General features: G+C 40.1%; 1 protein-coding gene across 4 annotated transcripts in view; it reads right to left on the bottom strand.

Moving 5' to 3' along the window:
* Window positions 1-24,228, bottom strand: part of EVL (Enah/Vasp-like) — a 403,985-nt gene that overhangs the window by 26,067 nt on the left and 353,690 nt on the right. For all 4 annotated transcript variants that reach the window (XM_069208320.1, XM_069208318.1, XM_069208322.1 and 1 more), the window contains 2 exons: window positions 22,262-22,383; window positions 5,901-5,961 (listed from right to left, as the gene is read on the bottom strand). In XM_069208320.1, the coding sequence (XP_069064421.1) occupies window positions 5,901-5,961; window positions 22,262-22,383 (183 nt within the window). The remainder of the gene's footprint in view (window positions 1-5,900; window positions 5,962-22,261; window positions 22,384-24,228) is intronic.

Below are 24,228 nucleotides of genomic sequence, written 5' to 3'. Positions count from 1 at the left end.
CACATAAACGGGATAGGTAGAAAGTACTATAGACCTTGGGATGTGGTGGTGAAAATCATACACTTGCCAATAAAAGAAAAAACAGTAGAGGTAGCGAGAAAAAGCAAATTGGTTACATTCAAGGACTATAAGGTCTCACTATACCAGGACTTGTCTGCTGCCACTCTGATGTGACAGAAATACTTTCAGGATATCAACAGGGTTCTCCAGACTAAGCAAATTAGATTTTGATGGCTACATCTGGAAGATCTGAACTTTAGTTGGAATGGGCAAGACGCAACAATCCCCTTACCAGAGGGCATTACTCAATTTAGAAACACCAGCTGATCAACAGTCTGAAGAGAAAGAAACCAGGGAAAAAATGTGAAGGAATCCCTGAAGGGGCCTGCGTATTCAAGTCACAAGATCAAGGCAACATAGACAGCTAAGGAAATGTACAAAAGCAAAAAAGCATGGAAATGAACAAAATAAAATACATTGATACCAGAGGCAACACAGTGTGTATCAGATATGGGCCAACCAGTGGCACTTCTACTGTTTGGCCAGCTCGGTTTGAAGGAAACCTATTGTACCTCATGGGTGTCACATATTTAAAAGGCACATAGTAAGGGGGTGAAGGAGGACAAGTGCACTATTGAAGCCCACCATGGTGTGTTGGGCACTGGAGGCCTTTAGTGGGAAGACGATGATAGACTTGCAGTATGGAGTAGACAGAGAAGAGGTCTTAGCCCAATTTTGAGTACTAGGTTAAACATGTTATTTTTAGTTCTGTTTATTTCATTGGGTAGGTGGTTAACCAAGGCTAACTTTAATCTTGCAGATTGTAAAAGCAATCTACGGGGCAAACAGCAAATTGATATATGATGAAGCATGTTAGTGGGGTTGAAGTCCCCCATACAGAGGTGCAGAACATAGAGTAATCTGCAGCAGGTGGGACCAGACATTGTTTTCTTGCAGGAAATATACCTTCTCAAAGGAGATATACCCTGCATGAGACACAAAAATGACTCATTACAAATAATGGCACAAGCTAAAACCAAAACAGCCAAGGTTGCTATCTTACTATGAAACACCATAACACCATGGCACCACACACACCCACACCCACACCCACACCAAATTTCTCATGTTTATCAATATATACTACCAAACTTCACATCAAGAGTTTATTTTTGCTTAACATAATTGAGAATTATGTGGGATTGTACAGTGATCATTTGATCACGTCCAAGACTTAAATTTAGCTTGGTGACCAAACACTGGACAGAGCCGCGCAGGCCAGTACTCATATTAACACATTCTCAAAGAAACTTAAAAGACAGCGTGGGGGAACAAGGGTCGTACAATGCCTGGAAACTCGCCAACCAGGGAGTCAAAGATGATCCATTCTCTCAGTGGTCCATGACACGTATACTAAAACAGATCACCTATTATACCCCAGAGTGTCCTAGTTGGACTGTATGGCATTAGAATGGTGGGGGCACCATATCTGATCACTCCCACATTGATTTGGAATAGAAAGATGGGAAGCCGTCTAAAATGCGCCCCCACATGGAGAACACACATAGCCCTTTTAAAAAAAAAGGTAAACTGGGAAGAAATTAGGAATACCATTCATAACTACCTAGTGGAGAATATGGTGATTATGCATATACTAGGAGCTACAAAGCGTCTCACCACTAGATTTGGGAAGAAACGGTTTCCTGAAGGTGTGATGTTATGGGTGATGGAACTCTGGCATACTATGGTAATGAAAAAACTATCCCACGATCTGCAACCAATGCCCAGGAACTTTGAATCAATCTGGTGGCCAGTTATCAAGTATTTCACATCACTACTCATGCTGCATGATTTACCTCCAAAGATAAAAGAGCTGGGCTTATCTGACAGGTGAGCTCTTGTGCCGGACTCAATAGATGTCAATTTATATACTGACATGCTGTCCTCAGATATACACACGATGATAGATGCAATCGGACCAGATGTGGTGTGGGAGTCTGTGGAGGAGGGATTTTAGGCTGCAGGGGCTAAGAGTGTATTTTCATGTGGCTCCTTGATTTTTATTTTTTGGAGACAAATGTACTGTAATTGAACAGTATATCTTTACTTTAACCAATGCATGTTTAAACCACCAAGCAGAGTGCAATGGAATGATCTGAATAGGGATATGATAGGATTTTAAACATGTGTAAGTCTGCATTTTTTGGAAAGACCATGCTATCATATTAATAACGGCTGGCACTCTGCAATTGATAAAGCTGGATTTACAATTAATAATTTCTGCTATTTGTTTTTTGTGGCATACTTAATATTTTGCGTGCTAGCAAATTCTGTTGATTCGGGGCATTGACAGCTGCAAATGCAGTGTATTAGAGGAAAAGATTTGCAGTGACAAAAGCAAACAATGTGAACTCCCTAAGAGGGACTTCTGAAGAAGACCGAACATCAGCGGTGGTTCACCCCGGAGCTGTTATGTTAGGTACTCCAAACTAAGAGACAAAACATGGTCAATGATGTCACTGAAGACAGCAAAGTTATTCACATAGTACAAACAGATCATCCAGCAAGTGATTTATCAGAAATAGACGATAGCTCACTGCACAGTAGGCAAAGGCCAGGCCCTGCATCCATCCAACCTGCCTGCAGGCTGGTCACACTGTGGGTTGGTTACAAATCCTAATATATGGGTAGACCCTCTGCCCAACCTGTTCTTGGGTGGCCTACACCTGGTGCACATGCCCTTTAGCATTGTGCAGCAGGACCTGTTCCCTAACCAGGTCCTCACTCAACCTTCTAAGGGTGCCCTACCCTGGGTGCGCACAATCTGTGGCGATGTGCACCACGGGTCTTTTTCTAGAGAAATGTTATCATGTGATTTTCATCATGACAGAGTAAAAATAAATCACTATCATTAGTATATTGCACCCTGAGAAGAAATTCCAAAACATTTTAGAATGGTAATTTTAAATGGCAGAGGCATACAAAACTGTATGTAAAGCTCACCAGACGCATTTTCTAAATGCTGATATCTAAAAAAAATAAAGTACACCAATAAGAGGGTGCTGAAGGGGTGAACAAAATTTCCAATGACACTTAAAATGGGAATAAACATATTTTCAACACCATTAATGTTTTTGCAGCTACACAGAACTGCACAAAAATTGGAATGTCAGGTGATTAGCAGACTACCCTGTGCAATTGTCAAATAGGGTGTAAATTGGTGTACGGTCAAAAGTTATAAACAAATAAAATATGCTTTTTCAGTGAAAAAAGGCCTAAAATGATGTGATGTGAAAATGTAAGTGACAACATAAGATTTTACACTCGGGTATCTCAAGTAACTATAACTTGTGCCCTAAGGTAATTATAACTTGCACCCTCGCAATGCACAGTTTTGTCATTAATGATGTAATTTCAAAAGTAACAGTGATGTTATCAATGATGTTATAGAACATGTCAAGAGTGGTGTAATATGTGTGGTATTCAGCAGTGCACGGGGAGGGCACAAATTATAGTTACCTCATGTTTTTTTCTAAAACGTTGTGATCCTGCTGGAGTCCTGTGGGATCACAACATTTATAATTTCTCCCCGTGGGGGAGGTTATCCCTCTCCCCCCCCCCCCCCCCCCAAGAAGGGCAAAAAGGGCAGGTATACTAAACTTGTCCCCTCATATTTTGCCTTTTTCTTTTTTAACTCAGGACAGGGGAATAAATCCCTGCATACAGTAATAGCTGCCTGCAACATTTTTCTTCATGGTGCAGGCTGCTGAACATCACTTTCTCTCCAACAGGAGCTCCCCAGGAGTGTGTCATTGTAGCAAACTGACCCAAGGAAAACAAAGAGTCCCTCAAATCCAACAACCCAGTTATACAAATATATTTGATCTTTAATTTGTTTAAAACTACTGAAAAGAGTTAGGCCAAACCATACAAATAACTCTTTCTGGACCAAAAACTAGCTTCCTGCCAAAAAGCATGAGGATTTTGCGTTTTGCCCCCCCCCCCCTTTTATTTCCTCAGGCTCACTTGATGGCTCACCCCAAAACTTTCCATGCACAAACTAGGGAACAGAGAACTTTTTGGGAACGTTTCATGAAGAGTTATTTAAATGAGCCAAAGTTATGTGCATTGGAATTAATATTGTGCCTGAAATATTATTTACAAAATATTGTCCCATTGGGTGTGCATTTTCTATTAGCAACTCCAAGAAGGCAAAATTGAGGCAATAGTCTGATAAATATATTCAGGCACCATAGCATCAGTGGTTAATAGTGGGAAAGATGACTCATAGGGCTATCGTAAAAAAAGCTGTACCAGCTGTATCTATGAAAATTATTACATAGCTAAATCACAACACAAACATTTCCAAAAGTCAAACATTACAAATTATGGGGCTAGAAAAGTCACTATTATCACAATTTTTGACTAACGTAAGATAATACCACTTTCAAAATGGTTACTTGAGGACCTTAATTGTACAAACGGTGGCTTATTGTGTGATAGTTTAGGAGGTACGTATGTAGGATCAAAGTTTAGGAATCTAAAAGTGAGCTAGAAACTGTTTCAAGAAAAAAACTGAACAAATGAGGCAAAATGTTATGATGAAATTAAAATAAACATGCAAACGAACACCTATTATAATGGCCCCTCAAAAAACAATAAAATACATATGTAGTTAAATGTCAAGGAAAGTTAATCTCAACTGCAATTGAGGGCAACGTAACTAAAGGTAACAGTTGTTTTAAGAGCTGGCATTAAAATCTATGATAAAAAAAAGATTAGTATAGTGCTGTACTGTTCATTTGACCTTTGAGCACTGCTTGTTGCTCCACGTAGAGCACAAAAGACCACCAGACGATCCAAAATATAATTTAATTAATGACAACAGCCAAAACTAGTTTGAATACCCTCAAGTACTGGAGAGTATAAGAGAGCTCAGAGAACTAACATCACTCACAATGGGATAAATATGTTCAAAGAGCATATGCTGCAAATAGTTTTCGAAGTATGTCAATATAAAATCCCCAGTCACCAATGAGGTAGTGACCACCCCCTGAGTAACCTAAGGCAAGCTATATCCTGAGACCCTTAACATCTCAAAAATATATGGATGTGAGGTTCTGTATAAAGAACTTCATATCTGATCATGTTTTTGATTGTCACCTTTGAGTTGTTTCAGTATGACAAAACTGTTAAAGGACAAGACAGAGAAGGAGATCCCAACAATCCAGTGAAAAGACTGGGATGTGAAAATGCGACGAAAGCTTTAAATGTAACTAACATTGTTATCATAAAATTAACAGTTGTTTCACGGTCCACTCTTCAGACTACCTCACAGACCATTGGTTATACATTAGTGCTCCAATATATGTGGAGACTTTATATCTAACCTATGAAAGATCTTGCCCGCATTTGAACCAAAATAATTCCAACGGGTAAGGTCAACGAGCTCCAAAAACGAAAGAGTGGATCCAAAAAAGGAAAGGTTTGGTGGTAGAACAACATGAGGGTTAGAAGGGGAAATGTTTGAGTTCTGTTTGAGCAATGCTCAATGACATGAACTTTGGATGACACACCTGCATTGCCAATCAATCTATTTCCGAATGTCAGAGTGCAGATTGTTAGGGGCACCTAAAACAGCATTTTTCAAACTACCCAGTATTTTTAGGGCCTTCAAAACAGAGATGAGAGTGAGCGTTTTTCTCAGCGTAGACATGTAAAACTCCCCAGTCAAGTCCAACAAACACCTCACTATACCCAATTAAAAACAGTTGTACCCTACAATGTACTAAAGAATGCATTATATACAAGGGTATAACCTCTCAACGCACCCCCACCCCCGAAGCTATGCCCCTGCTAAATCTATTGGCACTTCAAGCACTATTACAACGATTACTTACAATTTGGCTTTCCTCTTCTTTTTTGTCACCTGGCTTATCTGTTTGTGATGCTGCTTTCCTTCTATGTGTAGAAGAAATAAAGAAGATCAATACGTGTGTCAAGCCATATCTTTGCTCTTTACTGTAATATATGTTCGTTCCTTATGGTATCACAATAGCAAATCTTTTGGTACACGTCATGAATCTACATCAGGTGCCTTTCATAAGGCACACAAGACATTAATTGTGCTTATAATGGAACACAACACTTGGAACTCAATTCACTAAGGTTTCCTCCGGTGCAAATAAGAGGCCTGTAATTTGTATCAGCCTTCTTGTTCAGAAAGATTTGCACTAGGGAAATCTGGATGTACCTGAATTACATGAATGATGTTTGTGAAAAAAAACACATCTTTGTGAATTCTATGTGCACATCCGATCTTAGATCTTCCCTTGTCATCAGATTTTCCTTAGTGCAAGTATTTTTGAATAAGGTATACAATGGCAAGAGTGAAACTGAGCTGCTTGTCCACTGCCTAAGCTGCAGAGAAAATCTTTGTCAATCAGGCTACACTTGATACATGTAGGAGAATGGCTGCTTTCCTGGTACGTGATACAAGAAATTGTTAGAACCGAGAGTAAAATGAAAAACATAATTTCATGCAAAATGCCTTAGGCTGGTTCATATTCAAATAAACTCATAACTGAGAGCTAACATAATTTGGAAATTTAACAAAAAAAAATTCAGCTTTACAAGTGTGTACATTCTCCTCTGTAAATCAGAAATAGTGCTTAATTTGTGCTGGAACTGCCAGTGGGGTCCGGTAGCACTCATTTTTCCTCATCAGACATTGATTGAGAGCAAGAAAGGGCAAAACAAACACGAGGGGAGGAGCAACTGTCACAAAGGGAACAAGCATTGGCAAAGTCAATAGGTTTCGCCTATGCAAAATCTATTGGCTTTATAAATTATTTTTACATGTTATATATATATGTGCAACATGGCTTGAAGAAAAAAAAAAGCATTATGACGCAGCCAGCACTGACTGTCATAGCACTTTTTTCTTACTTTACTTTAAGCCATATATATAAAAACAACAAAATAAAGAACACAATGCAACATAATTAGCCTTTTTCAGCCGGCGCCTTGAGGCAATCACCTCGAGCCTCCTGCAGATAGCTAGTGTAATTTGAGATAAGTAGAGTGTGGGCAGCAGCTAACAGGAAGGTATGAAAGGATGCGCTAAGAGCTGCACGTGTCACAGAGCACACTTCTGGTGCCGGAGCACGCCTGGAGCCTCTCAGAGTCAGTATTAACCTCCTGAGCTGTCAGATACCAGTGGTCTTCGGCAACCAGGGAGAAGAAGCAGAGAGAGGGAGTGTGCCACCTGAGGCCATGCAAGAATACAGAATGGTCGTGCTGGGCTCGGGCGGAGTTGGGAAGTCAACGCTGACCATCTAGTTCATGACAGGCTCCTTCATAGAGAAGTATGACCCATCAGATTTTTAAAAAATGCAGCACGCTTGAATGCATGAAGCCAAATGCTGTAAATGGATGCTCTAAATGTGTGCAGCCAAGGGAAAATGAGTATAGGTAAACAAACGCTGTGCAGCCTTAATGTAAAAAAAAAAAAAATTCTACCCACCAAAGCAGATCAGAATGAGTGCTTGGTTCATGGGCTACTGATAAGAAAAACACACAAGGGAAACAAGCATTGGAAAATGCAGAAAATATGTTACAGCCAATAGAAATGGAGGGCAAGTAAGTGGCAAGCACAGGAACCAATGAAAAGCAAGGCTGGGATATAAGCCCCCTTTTATGATTTATCGCTGTGCAGGCAAAATCTAAAAATCAGGAACCTCTAGGAGCAAGATAAAGAGGTAGGAAGTGTCTGGTAGTAGATTAAATAGGCACAAGGTGCATTCAAAGCTAGCAGCCTTGGTATTTGACGTGCCATTGTTTAATGGCACCAACCTTTAGCTTCAGCGAGAGTTTTTGGCCCCGGCACTCATTTAAAAAAAAATCATATTATGCACTGTTCAAAAATATGTCAGGGTAACAATAATCTGTCAGGATACAATAACAATCAATGACCCTACACAACAGAGGAGAAAGCAATGTTAAACGGAGTCATTTGTATATTAGAGCAGATTAATGGATTGAGGTGTTAAACTACCTTCTAACATTCCTTGTCCATGCCTAAAAGAATTGATTCTTGTCGTGCTCTTTTTTTTAAAGAAAAAAAAGAAACAGCTGTTTACAGTATCACTGGTGGATTCCGGGATTCCAGAAATATTTCAGTTGGACAAAAGTGATAGTACTTTTGCAGCACAAAGTTGAAACTGGGTTGAATAGTGGGAAACTCCTAATATAAAAACACAGAAGAAAATAATGGGGTGCTTCAAAACAGAAGACACATCGCTAAATACCCTGCGATATAGTAAAAGAATATGTTGTATTCTTCAGAGACAGAAGAGGAAGAAACCCATCCATTTTGTTCCTGTGGCATTATCTATATAGGATTTACAAGTACCATTGCTTAATTCATGATGAAATATGCATGCCCGGTATGCAACTGATGAAGACGCTTGAGGAGGTGCCAGCAGCATCCTGAGGGTATGGGATGGCTACGTAACAACAGGAGACCCAGAAAGAATGTGTTTGGTACCGTTTGCTCAAAAGGCATGTTTTCAGCCCAGCATCACAGCATTAAATGTATCCGATGAACTGGGATGTAGAGAAAGGATTCACAGAGGAATGAAACTGGCTGAGCACCCGAAAATACCAGCAGGTAGGAAGCTGAAGACTACAAAAAAATAAATAAATTAACATAAGTTCTCCCGGAAAAAGCTGAGAATGTAAAACACTGAGAAACCCATGATCTATCTTGCAAGAAAGACAGAAGTAATTTGCAGATTGTTTTCAACGGAGGCTTCACATACAAACACAGCGTGTATTCCCTTTTCAAAATTTTGCTATACATTGAAAAGTACAGAAGCCAAGTGATAGGTGTGTGTTTAGTTCACTAGTAAACGTTACCTGTTTTGGTCAACAAGAAAGCAAAATCTGCAGTGGGCAGTACTTCGATTTTTAAGACCAAGAACTACTAGCAAGGCCAGCAAATGCATAATGTAAGCTTCCCAGGCGTTTGATGAAGACATTTACAAAACTGCATATGGCACAAAACAGTGGCAACTTAGCAAACTGTAAATAACTGCACCATGAGCGTACAAACAAGGGGGAGTGTCTGTCAGTAATTTACACTGTAAAGTTCAGAAGTACTCCTATCATACAGAGAAAATTGAATTGACTCGTACTTACGACCCAGAACAAATGTTCAAAGGGAGGACCATTGATGTGAGTTAAGGACACAATTCTGACTTCTATGAAGGGGAAAGTTCACTTAGTGGGCTAGAGGCAATCAACTGTAGGCGTGGTTAATGTGGGTGTGGGTGCTGGATATTTTGTGAGATGACAAAACCGTTTAGCAGTAGAGTCCTGAATAGAGTCTGGTTTGTGTTATTATTGTCACAGACAACCAAAATGGGTGAGAAGGAGGATTGAGGTTTCACCAAACACGCTCCCAACAGCAATATGGGCAGTTGGCATAAATGATCCAGATGAGGAAGGAACCCGATGATGAAGCATGTCACCAATGTGGATAAGGGTTTCAAGTCCTTATTAAGAGATGCCTGGCGTAGTGCAATTACCTTTTTAAAAACGAAAGATGTTTGCCTAACCTAGTATTTTCCTGTGCTCCTTCATAATGACATCAACCCATTTATGGACTGTTCCACTTAAGGACGTTACATGCCTTTTTTCTCACTTCAATATAACTTCCAGGAAGCACACACTGACAGTGTAAACCTTAAATTTTCCGCTTACTTTGTCCTCCATTTCTCTTTCATACTCCTTCGTTTATTTAGGAATGAGGAGAATATTGCAAACTTGGCATAAAAGATGGACGATATTAAACCCCCCCACCTCCCCGAAATGTACTTATAGATCGATCTATGTGCAATAACATGAAATTATCTAAATGCCTCGTACATCTGATCCAGTGTACCTAAAAAACAGGAAATGGAAAAACATATCACTAGACTGCATTTTTTGCTGCATAAATGATTCTCCAATTAAAGCCACGTTATCTACTTTGTAAACGTAATAGCACAGAATTTGTCCAAAACCTAAACAGAAACCACAAGATAGACTTGATGCTATTATAGACAGATTTAGCACACCCGTGCTTCAAGACTCAGTTGATGTTTCCTAGTAGGGGCAGAGGCTGTGCGTACAAGGGAGACCGAGGCAATCATGATAGTAAATGGAGTAATACTGAACTAATGGCCATGTGTAATTAGAAACAATAAGAGGATATTATTGTGTAGGTCCTGCCAATGTTAGTATGTAGTGAGATAAATTAGTCTAGACGTACGTTCCGGAGATTAAGAAATACATCAGACAAGTTTAGTCATTTTAGTACACAAAAGGTACATTTTTGAAGCACTAGAGCCAATACAACCAGGGGAAGCCAAAACCACGTACAGTAAATTGCCCAGCCAAAGCATTACACATAAGTTGTTCAGCCGCAGAGTACATCAAAGGTGCTCAGAAGTCAAAGCAGCTCAGCCTTGCAGTGCAAAGTCCTACATGAGCTATTTATTTTTTTTTTGATTTGGGGGTAAATTTGGTTTATTTTATAACAGCAAGGAGTTGAGTTTAAATTGAAATTGGATAGTATACAGACATGTTCGGCAGTAAACTCTTTTTAGGTATCTGTGGTGAGAACAGAACAGTAGAAAATAACCAAAAATAGAATGCATTGCATCTCCCTAATCACTACTGATTTTGTCAATTCAAGGACATTAAACAACAATACAGATTACCACAGGCTAATATACTGTACAAAACAACACAAAACAGTGTCTGGACTCATGTTAGATTCACTTTCTAAGTCACCGAAAGGGGTTAAACTACCTGCAATTTTTTTTAAACTATTTGCAATATATCTTTGAATACGGGATCTTCTCCTCTCTGAGAGCAAGATTATCTGCAAGACCCACTCATATTTTTCTGATCTGGAGTTAACGTGAGTTTCTTTTACGACAGCAGGGAGTTGAGTTAAATTGTATTTGGATAGTATAAAGACATGCCCGTCAGTAAACTCTATTTGTTATTTGTTGTAGGAATGGTAGAGTAGAAATTATCCAAAAAATAGAATGCCTTGCAGCTCTTGTATCACTACTGAACTTGTCAATTCAAGGACTTTAACGGACAATATAGATTACCACAGGCTACTAGACTCTGTACAAAACAAACAAAAAAAACAGTGTCTGAACTCATGCTAGATTCACTTTCCAGGCCACTGAAAGGGTTAACATACCTTCAAAAATACTATTTTAAACTACTTACAAGATGTCTTTGAAATCAGGGAGGGACTCCTCCCCTCTGTGAGCAAGATTTTCTTCCTCCCGAGTCTGTGCAGCTTTGGCGGAGTTCCCCCTGCTCCGCCTGCTCCGTGTTTAGAGAGAAAACAGAGTCAACTATTACATGAAGAAAGGATGGCGCAAGGACAGATCTCCAGTAAGCAGATGTCTTTATTTTTAATTTCAAGAGATCGCATGGCCACCCCGATGGTGAAGGATGTAAATTAGGAGAAAAATGCAGACAAACAAGATGAACACCCATGCGTAGAATGAGCTACTATACTGAGTGTCGTATTTAAATCTCATCAGAAATAGATTCTAACACTTTGGAAAATTAAGAGCAATGTTTTGTGCAAACTATGGTAAGGATTAATTGAGTCCAATAGGATGTGCTTTCTGTGATGGACATCAGAGCCTCCCCTAGTTTACACTGGCCTTTACTTCTGCCAAATCAGCCATAAGGATAGAACACAAGTGTGGTATGATTCAGTTCATGTATACAGATCAACTGTACAGATGCTAACAAAATCTGTAGGAGGTCATCTTTAAGTACACCAATCCATAACATTCTCTTGCTATATACCAACGCGACTGATTGCTCAACGGTCAAGTCAGGTCAAAAACTTTCTTATAGCATGAAGAAACAATGTGATGTTATGACTTGGTTGAAGGGATAAGGTCTCCTTTTAAAATGATTATCATTCGGGAATTTTGATGCTGCAACCTCCGAAATGGCTGAAACTTAGATGACTGTTTCACAAATGTTAATCTTGATTAATGTCTTCTGAATCAATATTTAGTGAAAAAAAAAAAAAACCCTATTTAGAATCTTCCAAGTTAATAAGGTATTCACCAACGTTTTCAATAATGCAACACCCTTATACTGCCACTTGACGATCTGTGAATTAAAGCCCCTTTATCATCTTAATTTGGTAAGTGAATTGGTCCCAGGTGGTTGTTTTCTGAGTACTTAGATTAGCCTGTATCATTTGTCTGAGAATCAAAGCCTATTTCAATTGGCTGAGGACATAATTTGTCAATTGGCAAGTCACTGTCGGGTGACCAATCATCATGTGTCACTTCCATCTTTCTGAAAATTCCTTTATTTAATCAACATCAACAGACTACCAGATACCTCCAATACTAAAGAAATATAACATTAACCCAAGCCTTTTTGCATTATGCTTCTGCTTGTTCCCTTCTCAAAGTGAGCAAATGGTTAAGATAGGCATAAACGCAGCAGGAACTGTTCCGTGTTATGAGGTGTCTCCCAAGGTTTCATAATATGCCCAACCTTTATTAACCTCTAACTTGAACAACTCAACCTTTTCCTCTGAGAATCTGGAGTCACAATTCATCAATATTTGGCTGACAAGCAACCCTTTCTAAAAATGTTGTCTATAAGGGATATCCTAAAGTTAGGCACATGCCTCATGAAAATCCAACAACGGATGGCAGTCTACTAATGATAAATCCACACAAAACATAATTCCTCCTCCTCCTTCCTTACTCCAAAACTAAAAACAAGTTGAGCCCATCTCTCTTAAATTAACTAAATCTTGATCATTTTATCCTAACTCAAGTCAATTCACTCTGCTTCACTGTTGATAACACCCTACCTCTATTAGCTCACATAAACAAGCTAATCAATTGTCCTACCTTTACCTCCAATCCCTAATTTCTCCCTTTGTCTCCCACATAACTAAAATTGTAAGTGCAAGCTCTAATTATTTCTTGCCCAGGCTCTGGCTTCCTTTGAAAGGTATGTTCATTCTACAGCTTGACGCATTATTTTGGCCATAGGCTATAAAAGAAGCTTATGAATGAAACATCAAAAATACGAAGTCAAGTTGACTGTAAGCAGTATACAAAAGCAGCAGAAATGGCATACAAACGAAATGTAAATACATTGAAATTAATTAAGAACAATCAGTAAAAAAGTATATATCATCATATGAATACAAAAAGTGACGTAAAGTTAAAAGGGAAGCAATGATTTTCAAAGGTCAAATAGTAAATCCATCAACTTAATACAAGACACCAATGCTCTTAAACTAGTACATTGGAATTGAAGGTTAATTGGCGAGTCAGCTGAGACACTACTTCCACATGTGAGGTTCTCCTAATGGCCTTACAGCGCCATTTATCCTTTCAAGCAGCCAGTAGTAAGACATCTTTCCTCCTCATTCACCACATAGCAAATAAATACCTAGAGACTGCACATACAATGTGCTTGCTAGTGTCCAACTTTAAAATGCTGCAGGCCTCCATGCACTGTGTGCTTCGGCAAGTTGGGATTATTCATTTTGCCCTGGCCCTACTATGCTGGCCACAAGACGGGCAAATCGTCTCAGCCAGTCTGTTTGAGCTCACCCATTTCAATGTGTTAGTTTGAATTGGTAATCACCCATGCCTCAACTGAACATGCAGTTTTCTAACCAGATTATTTTCGATTCAGTTTTGTAAAAGTCCTTCACCCTTAACTTAAAAGGAAACAGACAGTGTACCTGTGCTCAGGCTTGACATACGCATACCAGATTTAAGTTTCCTGGAACAGCTCTTAAGCTCTGATTTACTGGTTAGTCCAGTCCCCCTGGGATCTCCCAGAGTTTAACTAACCCTATGCTTAACAGTGTGTCTCTAAAGTACTTAATTCAGGGAAGATTGCCAGCCCCTGGGAGACGAAGTAACTCTTCATGACCCCTGTGGTAGTGGAGCAGTTCACAAGTAGCCCAGAGTTTTCTCCAATATGTTAGTGGCCGAACTGCAATTCTTTCTGAGATTGGCCTCAGCCACAAATCTAACCTTAAGCGGCCAGGCGAGGGCTAACCGGAAGGCTCAGCACTTGCCTCAGGAACCTCTTCTCAACTAATTCTAAGAGTTTTGTGGCCTTGAGTCCCCAGAACTCGGCACCATAAAGGAGCTGCGCCCAGTGCTTGATAAGTGTATATCAGCACCACCGGAGAGACTGGTTTAATAAAGTAGCCCCGGTGGACATTCATTAACCCACCAACATGTTGCTCCAGATTAAACCATCATTTCAACATATGTGTAATATTTTGTTATTAATTTGATAAAGCGCATAATTGCCTGTGGGCGTCTAAGTGCCTTCACACAACTCAAAGGCTACAGCTTGTCGGAGTACAATTAAGCAGAAAAAAGCCATGTTTTAAGATGTTTCCTGAGCATGAGAGGATTGGACTGATTTCTTAAGTAACCAGTTAATTGATTCCAAAGCAAGCAAGTAGAATGTGAAAAACGTCATCTGCCCCAAGTTGCTTTATACATTTTCAGGATGATCACCTTCCTTGCCAACATGGATCAAAGCGACTTAGTGGGAATGTACAATTCAATGTTTGCTTCCCGGCGTTTGGATCCCGTCTGGTATAAAGTCTTGCGTACAATGCCTCAGGGGCCTCAAAAGCTACTCTTTTTTTTTTAATCAGGAGTCAGTGCAGTTCTTCTCTGGCCTTAGAGACTAAGTTGAGTTTCTTAATTTTTTTCAGAAGCCTAACTGCTGCATTTTGTAGTCTCTGTAGCTTTTATATGATGCTCTGCTCTGCCCCTACATAAAGGGCAATGCAATAGTCCAGTTTGGACAAGACTAATGAGGTGACCAGAGTTTTTGTAGATCATGAGGGATAAACGTCAAGACTTTGAGCAAGATCTTCAATAGGAAGCAGCAGGATGATTCAAGCTGGTTTGCCTGATCAGAAAAATTCAGCTTAACATCGATCTGTACTCCCAGATGTCTAGCTTTGTCTACCGGAGTAGGCAAAGCCCCCAATAATTGAGACCACCAAGAATCGTTCCAAAAGTTTGTATTTCATCCAAAAAGGAGAGTTTCGGTTTTATCCAAATTTAATTTCAAGCAATGACTACTCATCCAGTTGATAATTTCAATCATGCAACTTCTAAAGGGTGAAACTACCTCCTCTGTATCCTCAGTGACGGGTACCAGGATTTGTGTGTCATCTGCATAGAATATGGTTGAAAAGCCAAAGGATCTAATCAGCTTCAGGAGTGGAATCATGTATGTGTTAAATAACTTGGGTCTCAGGGATGAACCTTGTGGTACACCACAAGGCAACGTGGCGAGAACAGGAGAATTCTAGAATGTATGGTGGCAATTTTCATAGAGACAGCCTTTCCACTGAGGTTTTCACTGCTAGCCCTAAGTGCAGGATCTTCCCCACAAGATCCTGATATATGGTCTCTACATTGTTTCTAAAAAATATTATCTAAGTCTTCACATAGCTATTGAGACAACGCTGTGGCTGGAAGAGCTGGTGGAGTTGATAACTCCTGAACTATATGGAACAGCTCTCTGGAAGAATTGCTGGCAGATAGGATCTCATTTGTGAAAAAAACATGTTTTTTCAGCTATGATCAGTTCTTTCTTATAAGATATTTGTATTAAATCCTTTCCTCAGGAGGATAGGTATTCCTCCAAGCTCTTTCCTGTCATCGACATTTGCTTTTCATAAGTTTGAGCTTTGGAGAATACAACGGGGCAGATGGTTTTGCTCTGTGGGATTTAAAATCTTTCAAAGGGGCCAGTTTGTTAACTGCCTCATTAATCCACCTATCAAATTGCCTAGAAATCACTTTGTTTATCCCCTCATCAAGGGACTGCTGGGATAACTCCAGGATATCCCCTCATTCAGCGCTATTCACTTTCTTCCAGACCTGCCCTGATGGCAGATGTTGGGCGCTCTAGGCTGCCGTACATTAGCTTTACGGCATAGATAAAAACTAACTGCTAAATGGTCAGACCAAGGGATCTGGAAAGTGCCACCCATATATAGCTCAGGATGGTTAGAAAAAAATCCATCTCTTATATGACCAGCCTGGTGCGTTGATTTATTCACTAATTGGTTGAGCCCACAGTTTAAAAAAACTGTTAATAAAAATACTAGTGTCTTTGTTCTCAAGATCTTCTAAGTGAAAATTAAAATCACCTACAACTGTGTAATTGGCAAACGATACACACCCTTCCATAAAGTACCCTATAGTCTCAAGAAAATTTGATCTCTGACCTTGTGGTCTACAGACTAGTAGGCCTTGAAAGGAGGAGTTGTGATCGATTTTGCAATTGAAACACATGGCTTCACAGTAATCAATACTGGCTGGCTTACAGCTAAACATCAAATGATCTTTAAAAACAATGGCCAGGCGCCGCCACGTTTCTCAAGCCTATCTTCTCTGGAGAGAACATATCCAGTTGGAAATGCCGCCACAAAGTCTATGGCTGAGACTTCCTCCACCCAGGAGAGTCTAAAAACTCAAATAATTCATATTTGTGTTTTATCAGTGAACGCACATTCAGTAGAATACAGTTTAGTTTATGCAAATATGTGGTGCCCAGTCTAACTTGTTGTTGAGAGTGATACCTGGATACTCAAACAGATGGACCTGCTCTAGCAGGGACCCATTCAAAGTGAGGTTAGCAGGTGTATACGAAATGGATTAAGAACCATGTATTTCGTTTTATTAACATTTATTTCCAACCTCTCTGCAAACAGAAACTACAGAATTAATTCAGGATTTTCTGTGTGCCCACAGGTGTTTAGACAGAAATAGTGTGTTGTCCGCAAACATTAATGCCATAGCCCTCATGTGGACTAATCTAGGCGTGTTATTATCTCAGGTGTTCAGACGAGTGACCAAATCGTTTACAAAGTAAAAACTGTTGGAACAAGAACACAGCCCTGCCTAACGCCACTATTAACTGGAAAGGGTTCACTTTCACAAAGCCCTGTTTATGTAGCCTTTCAATCATTTGGCATAAATAGATTGGGACACCCATCTCAGCCAAAAGATGACATAGCACATTTCTGGGGAAACAAATCAAATGCAGATCTTAAATCTAAAAATACCATGTATAATCTGCCCCTTTCAAGAACAATGGATTTCCAATATACTGGCTGCAGCCTAAACACATGATCTATTGTTGATGTTCGATTGCGGAATCCTGCTTGCATAGGGCTTAAAACTTTAATAGGTGCTAACCATTCTTGTATTCTTGATAAAATGACTCTACTAAAAAGTTTCTGCATAGTTTCAATGAGGCTGATGGGCCTGTAGTTTGCTGGCACTAATGGGGAGCCCTCTTTGTATATAAGGATTATTTCTACCCCCGCCCAGAATTGGGGGATTGGTAGCCCACTCATGATGGCATTACATACTATGGTAAAATAGGGTCCCTGACATGAGTCTCTGTTAGAAACAGGTCACCTGGAATTTTGTCTGAGCCAGGAGTGTTGTGCGGAAAAATCTTCCTAATAGCCAGGACCACTTCCTTGGATGTGATAATCGGATACTCGTTAGTAGCGGGGGCCCTCTGTAGCTAGCAGCTGGGGTCTCCTTGCAGGGACTAGAGGTGCGCGGTCTCCCAGAATTGGAGCGTACAGGTTTGTGGTGTGCATTCCAGTCATCAGTGGCGATGTAGCATTCAATGGTGACAATCCCCTCAGTATTACCATTAGCTACCATAGTCCATAGTCCCATCTCCCTTGATCCCATTCCATCTTGGCATTATTGACAGCTCTTTTAAAGGCCGATATTGTGGCTTGAAATGCGGATCTATCCTGGTACTTAATTGCGGTAACCAGCTCAAGTTTGGACGACCAACAGTGGCTGTTATACCACAAAGGCGGCTCCTCCTCCTTCCCACAAACCTAGCTCCACCATAAAAGTGTTGTTTTAGATCTGCAAAAAGTTGTTTATGCACTTCCTCAATCCTTACTAAAGAAGTTTCCTGGCCTGAGATACAAAGATCTCCGAGACTTTTCGTCACTAGCTTATAAAGAGACTTTACAGATTCCAGTGAACGCGCCACTACACGCTAGCTTATCCTGCACCTACTTGTTGTTAGTTGATGTCTACCATCAAGAGGTTGCGACTGCGTGAATGTGAGTCTAGTGAGGGGCGGGTCCAGGTGTAGTGCGAGCACATTATGGCCTTTATTGAGTCTTGTGATGACTGTCATGTCAGTGACAAATGGCCATAATCTGATGTCGACTAGTATTCAGTCTATCAAGCTGATACTTGGCAATCTGTTATAAAGTATGCCTTCCTTCCCTATCTGAGCAATTTCTCCAATTGCATGTGTGCACACTCTGGTTCAAAGTCAGGGCACTAAGTTGGAGGGCTAGCTGTGACCATTTCTTTATGGGACATATTACTAGATTAGGGACAGAGCAGATTCTATCTTACTCCATCTTAAGTGCACTACTGGAGATGTGCAGGGGCTCCAGTTTTCAATTAAAACGTCCACCTACTATTTTTAAACGCCCTACTGGGAGGCCTGCCATATGGGATTTGAGCTAGTCCACTGTTGAAGATTCGGGTCTATTGCTCATTGGTCTGGAACAGATGTTGTAAATACAAAATGCCTGGCCTGAAGAGAATGAGACAGTGACACACAAAATATTGCCTGATATTACCTCAACATTTTCAACTTTACAACCCAAGTGCGTTGCACCCCCAAGTACGTAAACCCCCATAGGATCTACCCCTCACCCTGGCAACGGCTTCTGTGCTATAAGTGACAAAGCCAGCTCGCTGTACTTTTGTGGTTAGCAAATTCTCTTGGTAGAGAAGACATCAGACTGGTTGATAAAAAGACCCCAATAGGTATTATCTAATTTAGCGCTAAAATTAGGCATTAAATTCCATTACATTTCACCAGTCTTGAAAGATTTACCCTGGATGATATTAGACTTAAAGATCAAATTCAAAGTAAACTCTTCCAACAGGCGAGAAAGCTGAACAGCTAAGAAGTGCTGCTATCCTTGATGGGCCTCACCCTAAAAGGAAGTCTAGCCATGTCATAGTCTGCTAGGAAATTAGAGTAAGTGCAATCACCACCTATATGACATGAATCTGACACACAAGGAAAAAGTAATCTGTGGCAAAATAAAGAGATGCCAGCAGACCTTCTCACAGACCCTGTGAGGTAGAAGAATTTATCTCATGCATTGAAATTAGTAATTCCCACCAAATACCAAGAGCAGGAACAGTTATTTATGGTTACTGATGGTGGAAAGATATATGCAGTTGCAAGAAATGTGTATTTTTAACTTTTTCTTTTTTTCTTTCCATAGAATAATTTTTTCAGTGTAAGAAATTTCTACTCCTAGACTCTCAGAAAAATACTGGTGTTTTGGGCACTCTTACGCAGTAACTACACCACCAGCACTCATTGGTTTAGGTATAGATGTGTGATTCAGTCAATAGACACATTGCATAAATTTGCGAATACCCTCAAACCAATGGCAAGGGATCTCCCACTGGCACAGCTATCTTTCAACTTCAGGGAGTCTCTTATCACAGCACTTGGACTAAGTAAAATTAGATATGATCAGTCCAACAAGTGTAAGAGGCCAACAAGAGTTTGCATCTTTCTTTGTTGCCACCAGAGCAAATAAGGCAATACCGAGCAGTGAGTGTACACTGTGAGAGGACATATGTATTACAAAAAAGCTGTCTCAGTTTAAACAGTATGGTTGGATGAACACCACATTGATACAGCATACTACCGCTGACAAAGAGTCATCAAAGTGTCAATGGAAGTGGAGGTCACTTCACTCAAACTTTGACCCTAAAGCCATCATAATGTTAATGCCTCAATGTGCCTGTAATGCCTAAACAGACTGCTATATGCTAGGAGTTGGTACAGAAAGAGCAAAAAGTGGAAATTTCAGAAAGTATATAGGTCTCCAGGTCTTAGTTTGTTTCATTTGCTGGAAACATGGGTACTAAAGGGTCAGGTAGGGTACCACATATGTCCATGCACACTACAGAGTGGGTTTCTACTGCAGTTTATTTAATAAAGTTCCACATTACATACATTTGGGATTGATCAATCATTAACTGAACGGAAATCTCATTGTATTCAGTAATTTATAATACAATGGCAGCAATATTTACTTCTGTCTCTTTTAGCTATCTTTTCCTGTCCCACTTTTAACCCTTTCCTATTTTGCCTTTATACATTATGGTACACTTTTCATGAGTGATGTAAACAGTATATCCCTGAGAAACTTTCCTATATGATATGATATTTGGTAATGTGTCATTGACCCTTGTGTCAGCGTATGTGGTTTTGCGACGTTGACGATTATGACACCAGAAACTTTCTATAGAACAGTGAGTAAGCTGTGTGTTCCACTTTCACTAAACAGGTTTGTACATTTAAGGTAAACAAAGTTGTCCCAAGTATTTTTTCATACTGCTTTTCAAAGGAGATATAACACTACTCCATAAATCTTTTCCACAGGAAAACCAGGATAAACCAACAAAAGGAGACCCGCATCGACAACACAAAGGAAACATTTTCTCTGCTTCCCATCTGTCATTGTGCCGCACCCTTGTGGATTGTGATCTCACAAGGTACATTCATAAATATCTTTAAATCACTAAAGATCATTTCCCTCAAAGAAAAGAATGTCAGAATCCATCATAAAATCTCTTCGAAGTGATATCCTCGCACAATGCTCACTCCTCCTTCAGCCAAGGAACCTTCCTGGATGCCCTCATGTAAGTAAAGGTGCTCCACCTGCCTCTATAAACCTGTCTTTTAAATGACCTTGTCAGCTATTGCCCAGTCACCGGCCTACTTTTCACTGTAAAAAGAACTGTGAAAGCTATATCCAGCCAACTACAGTAGCAGATAAGCCTATATGGCTTCACCACCACGCTGACATCTAATGCAAAATCAATCTGATCCTCACTTGACACAGACCTTTTCTTCAAAGATCACATCACCAAGGAAACCAAAACATCAGAGGGCCAGCTCTCTGTTTAAATATATATATATTTTTTTTAAAAAGGCTCTTCTTACCAGAAGTGCACTAAGGTACAATAGTGAAAGCTTTGATACCTTCCCACCTAGATAGAGGTGTTGACATTCTGTGGAAGTAGAAAGGTGCACTGCTTTGAAATTGTGCCTTGTACCAACAACTTCACTAAAACTCAAAAGTATTTGTCGTTTTTTTTTAAAGGGCTGCAACTTAGTTAATTTTTAGTTAATTCCTGTGACAGTAATGACCATGACTGAAATTGGATTTTGGCAGCAAGATGGAAAACCCACTGTGATAACCATCTAAAACGCCCATCTGCTTTTATTGCTTTTTATGGCGCCTTGAGACCCTATGGGTGATTAGCCGCACTTTACAAATCCTTGATTGATTGATTGAATCGTCTTCTGTTAGGTCTTTGTGTGAGAAAACGTCGAGACAACAAAATGTGATGTCCCTGGAATAAGGTTTCTTATTGTCATCAATCCTCACAATAATCTATTTTTATCTATACGTTCTGAATCTGAAGCTATTAAATAAAGAGTGTGAACCGTAGGAAATAATTTGCCTTTTGTACAAATAAAGAAAACTCCATAAGTTCTCTGAAATATTACATGTCTTAAGATCTAGCTTTCCAATCACTGGTAGATGTGTAACCAATAAAGCTAATCCTGTTTCTACTAGTAGGGTTTAGGGTGACATAGAAAGATGTTACTTAATTGCTATAATTAAACGAGTCAGCCATATTGAGGTGACATAATGAAATAAGATGTTTTTCCCATGCATGATTGCTGAATCCACACCTACTGTCACAGCAACTTCTGCCTTTTCTGACTACCATTTTAAGGCATGACAGTTTCTGAAATTCTACCCTTACTGTGCACAAGAACCTGGAAAATGAAAGACATAATGGTTGAAAATTTGAAAATGAGATACAAGATGGCAGGTGACCCAGGCATGGACTTCAATCTCCCCCTTGTGACTGGTGGCAACCATGAAAAGGTCAGCAATGATGTAATGAAATGTCAGTGAAATACAGGCAGACACTGATATTTCCAGGGTGCAAATACAGATGGCATTCAGCTGCATACCAAAATGTTAGAATGTGGATCAATTGCATCCATGTGCATGGTTTTATGAACGGAAACAAACCTCCTTGCCAGTAGCTTATTCATTTCTTCCATTAGGCCGCCCCCTCCTCCGCCACTGCTTGTTCTGTTGGCATCATTCTTATTGGCCCCACTGGGACTGGAGCTTCCTGAACCATCTTCCGGCTTAAGAAAGACATAATGTGTTTATTAAAATAATTTTAATAAGAGCACAAATACCATGCTGCATTATATTTGTGATTCTTTTGACATGATGTTACTGAGAACCATCTTGGCTTCTGCCGTTTACTCAGATACTATGTTGTAAATGTTTCTTGAAGCAGTTCATTTAATGGATAGCTTAAAGCAAGACCTGTTTCGAAGAGCTTCCTAAAGTGGCCCTTGTGAATTGTTGTTGTCATGCAAAAGTGATACATTTGCCATAGAAAACTATGTTGGTTACCCACTGAAGGAGCACATAAACTTCAAACTGTCAGTTTCCTTTCTTTTTGGTTTTCTTAATTTAGGGAATGGACATGTCACTACTCAAGGGAATACGATTATATATAAAGGGTTAAAAAACATGATGGAATATAGCAAAGGCAATGTGAAGCAGATACAATGAACCTATCATTTGGTATGATGCTACAAAACAAGACAGGAGGCCCAGAGCCTTAACAATAGGAGCTTCCCACATAAGCCTGTGCTACAAGTTAGGGCAGAAATGATCAAATTACGCAATTTGAAACCTGCACAATGCAGTTGGAGCACCACTAATGTCTCCCGCTTGCCTCAGTGCCGAATCAATGGCTGACCAAGGATGTATCGTGGTGAGCTGTGCTGGCTCAGAGCCACAGACCTGTTTTTTTTGCATTTGAGGTATCTAAAGTTGAAACATACAAGTCAAGTTATATACAGCACAAGCTGAGAAGGGATTGCCTCTCTCTGTTTATGGATTTTGCGGTCAGAAATTGAAATTCATCCATTAATTTGGAGAGATTCAGATTTATACTATGAATTTTTGACACCATAATGGCAAAATAAAAAAGAACTCGGCTCTGTGCTCAGCCAGTGCAGCTCTTAATGATACAATCCCAGAATTTGTGCCTCAGACATCTCCTATCATGTCACAGATGACTGGTCCCCGATTCTTCGGATAATCTGCATCCTGCTTGTCCTTCATGATCCTTCCAATTTCTGCCTTTTTGGAATATCTCCAGCCTCAATATGTTTGATTCTCCACCCCTCTGCCTTTTTAAACTATACACATCCGTTAACCTTCTGTACACATCCTCGTTGCCTTATCATGATATCCACCCACTCCCTCACAAATGTCTAGAGATCACTCCAGTCTCTCATGTGAACACCCTCAGAATATCTCAAGAGTCTTTCCTGGGTACTCAGTGCTTAATCTGAAAAAAAACGTGTTGGGCCCTAACCTTGTATGCAGAAGCCTGTTGATGGCATTACCGAAGATAAGGATGCCAAATACCTAGGCTGCATAGTCTTGATTCCACCGCAGGCCTCTCTAAACCATCCCCAGGCATCCCTGCTTCTTTAACTCACTGTTGCAACTTTTTTCATTCCTGTTTTCTTTGTCTTTGTCTCCGTTTTCCCATCTCTCACTTCCTTTTTCTTTTCCTGTTTTGTGGTTTCCCCTCTCTTTCTCTGCATCAAAGTTTGTTGAGGAAAAATAATTGCAGGTCCCTCGCATATGAGTGGAGTGCTGAGGGGCCTTACCTGCACCCACTGTCTTATATTTGGCAGCGGATGCTGCCACATATCTCAAATGGAGGGGTGGGGTGGAGGGTGGAGATAGGGTAATAATTAAGAAAAAAAAGCAGTTACCTTGCCTCTGTCCCTGCCACCGCCTGCTGCATTGCGCTCCTCTTCTTCAAAACCATGCATGAAAGCAGCACTAAGATTGGTCTGAGCAGCAGTGACTGTTAAACACAGCCGGGCTGGAGAAGCCAAGACGGCCGGCCAAACATACATCCCCACTAAGGTGCACTCTCCGCTCCTCCACCTCCC

Source organism: Pleurodeles waltl, chromosome 9 (assembly GCF_031143425.1).
Source record: "Pleurodeles waltl isolate 20211129_DDA chromosome 9, aPleWal1.hap1.20221129, whole genome shotgun sequence".
NCBI lineage: Eukaryota > Metazoa > Chordata > Amphibia > Caudata > Salamandridae > Pleurodeles > Pleurodeles waltl.
This window is presented reverse-complemented; position numbering and strand designations above follow the sequence as displayed.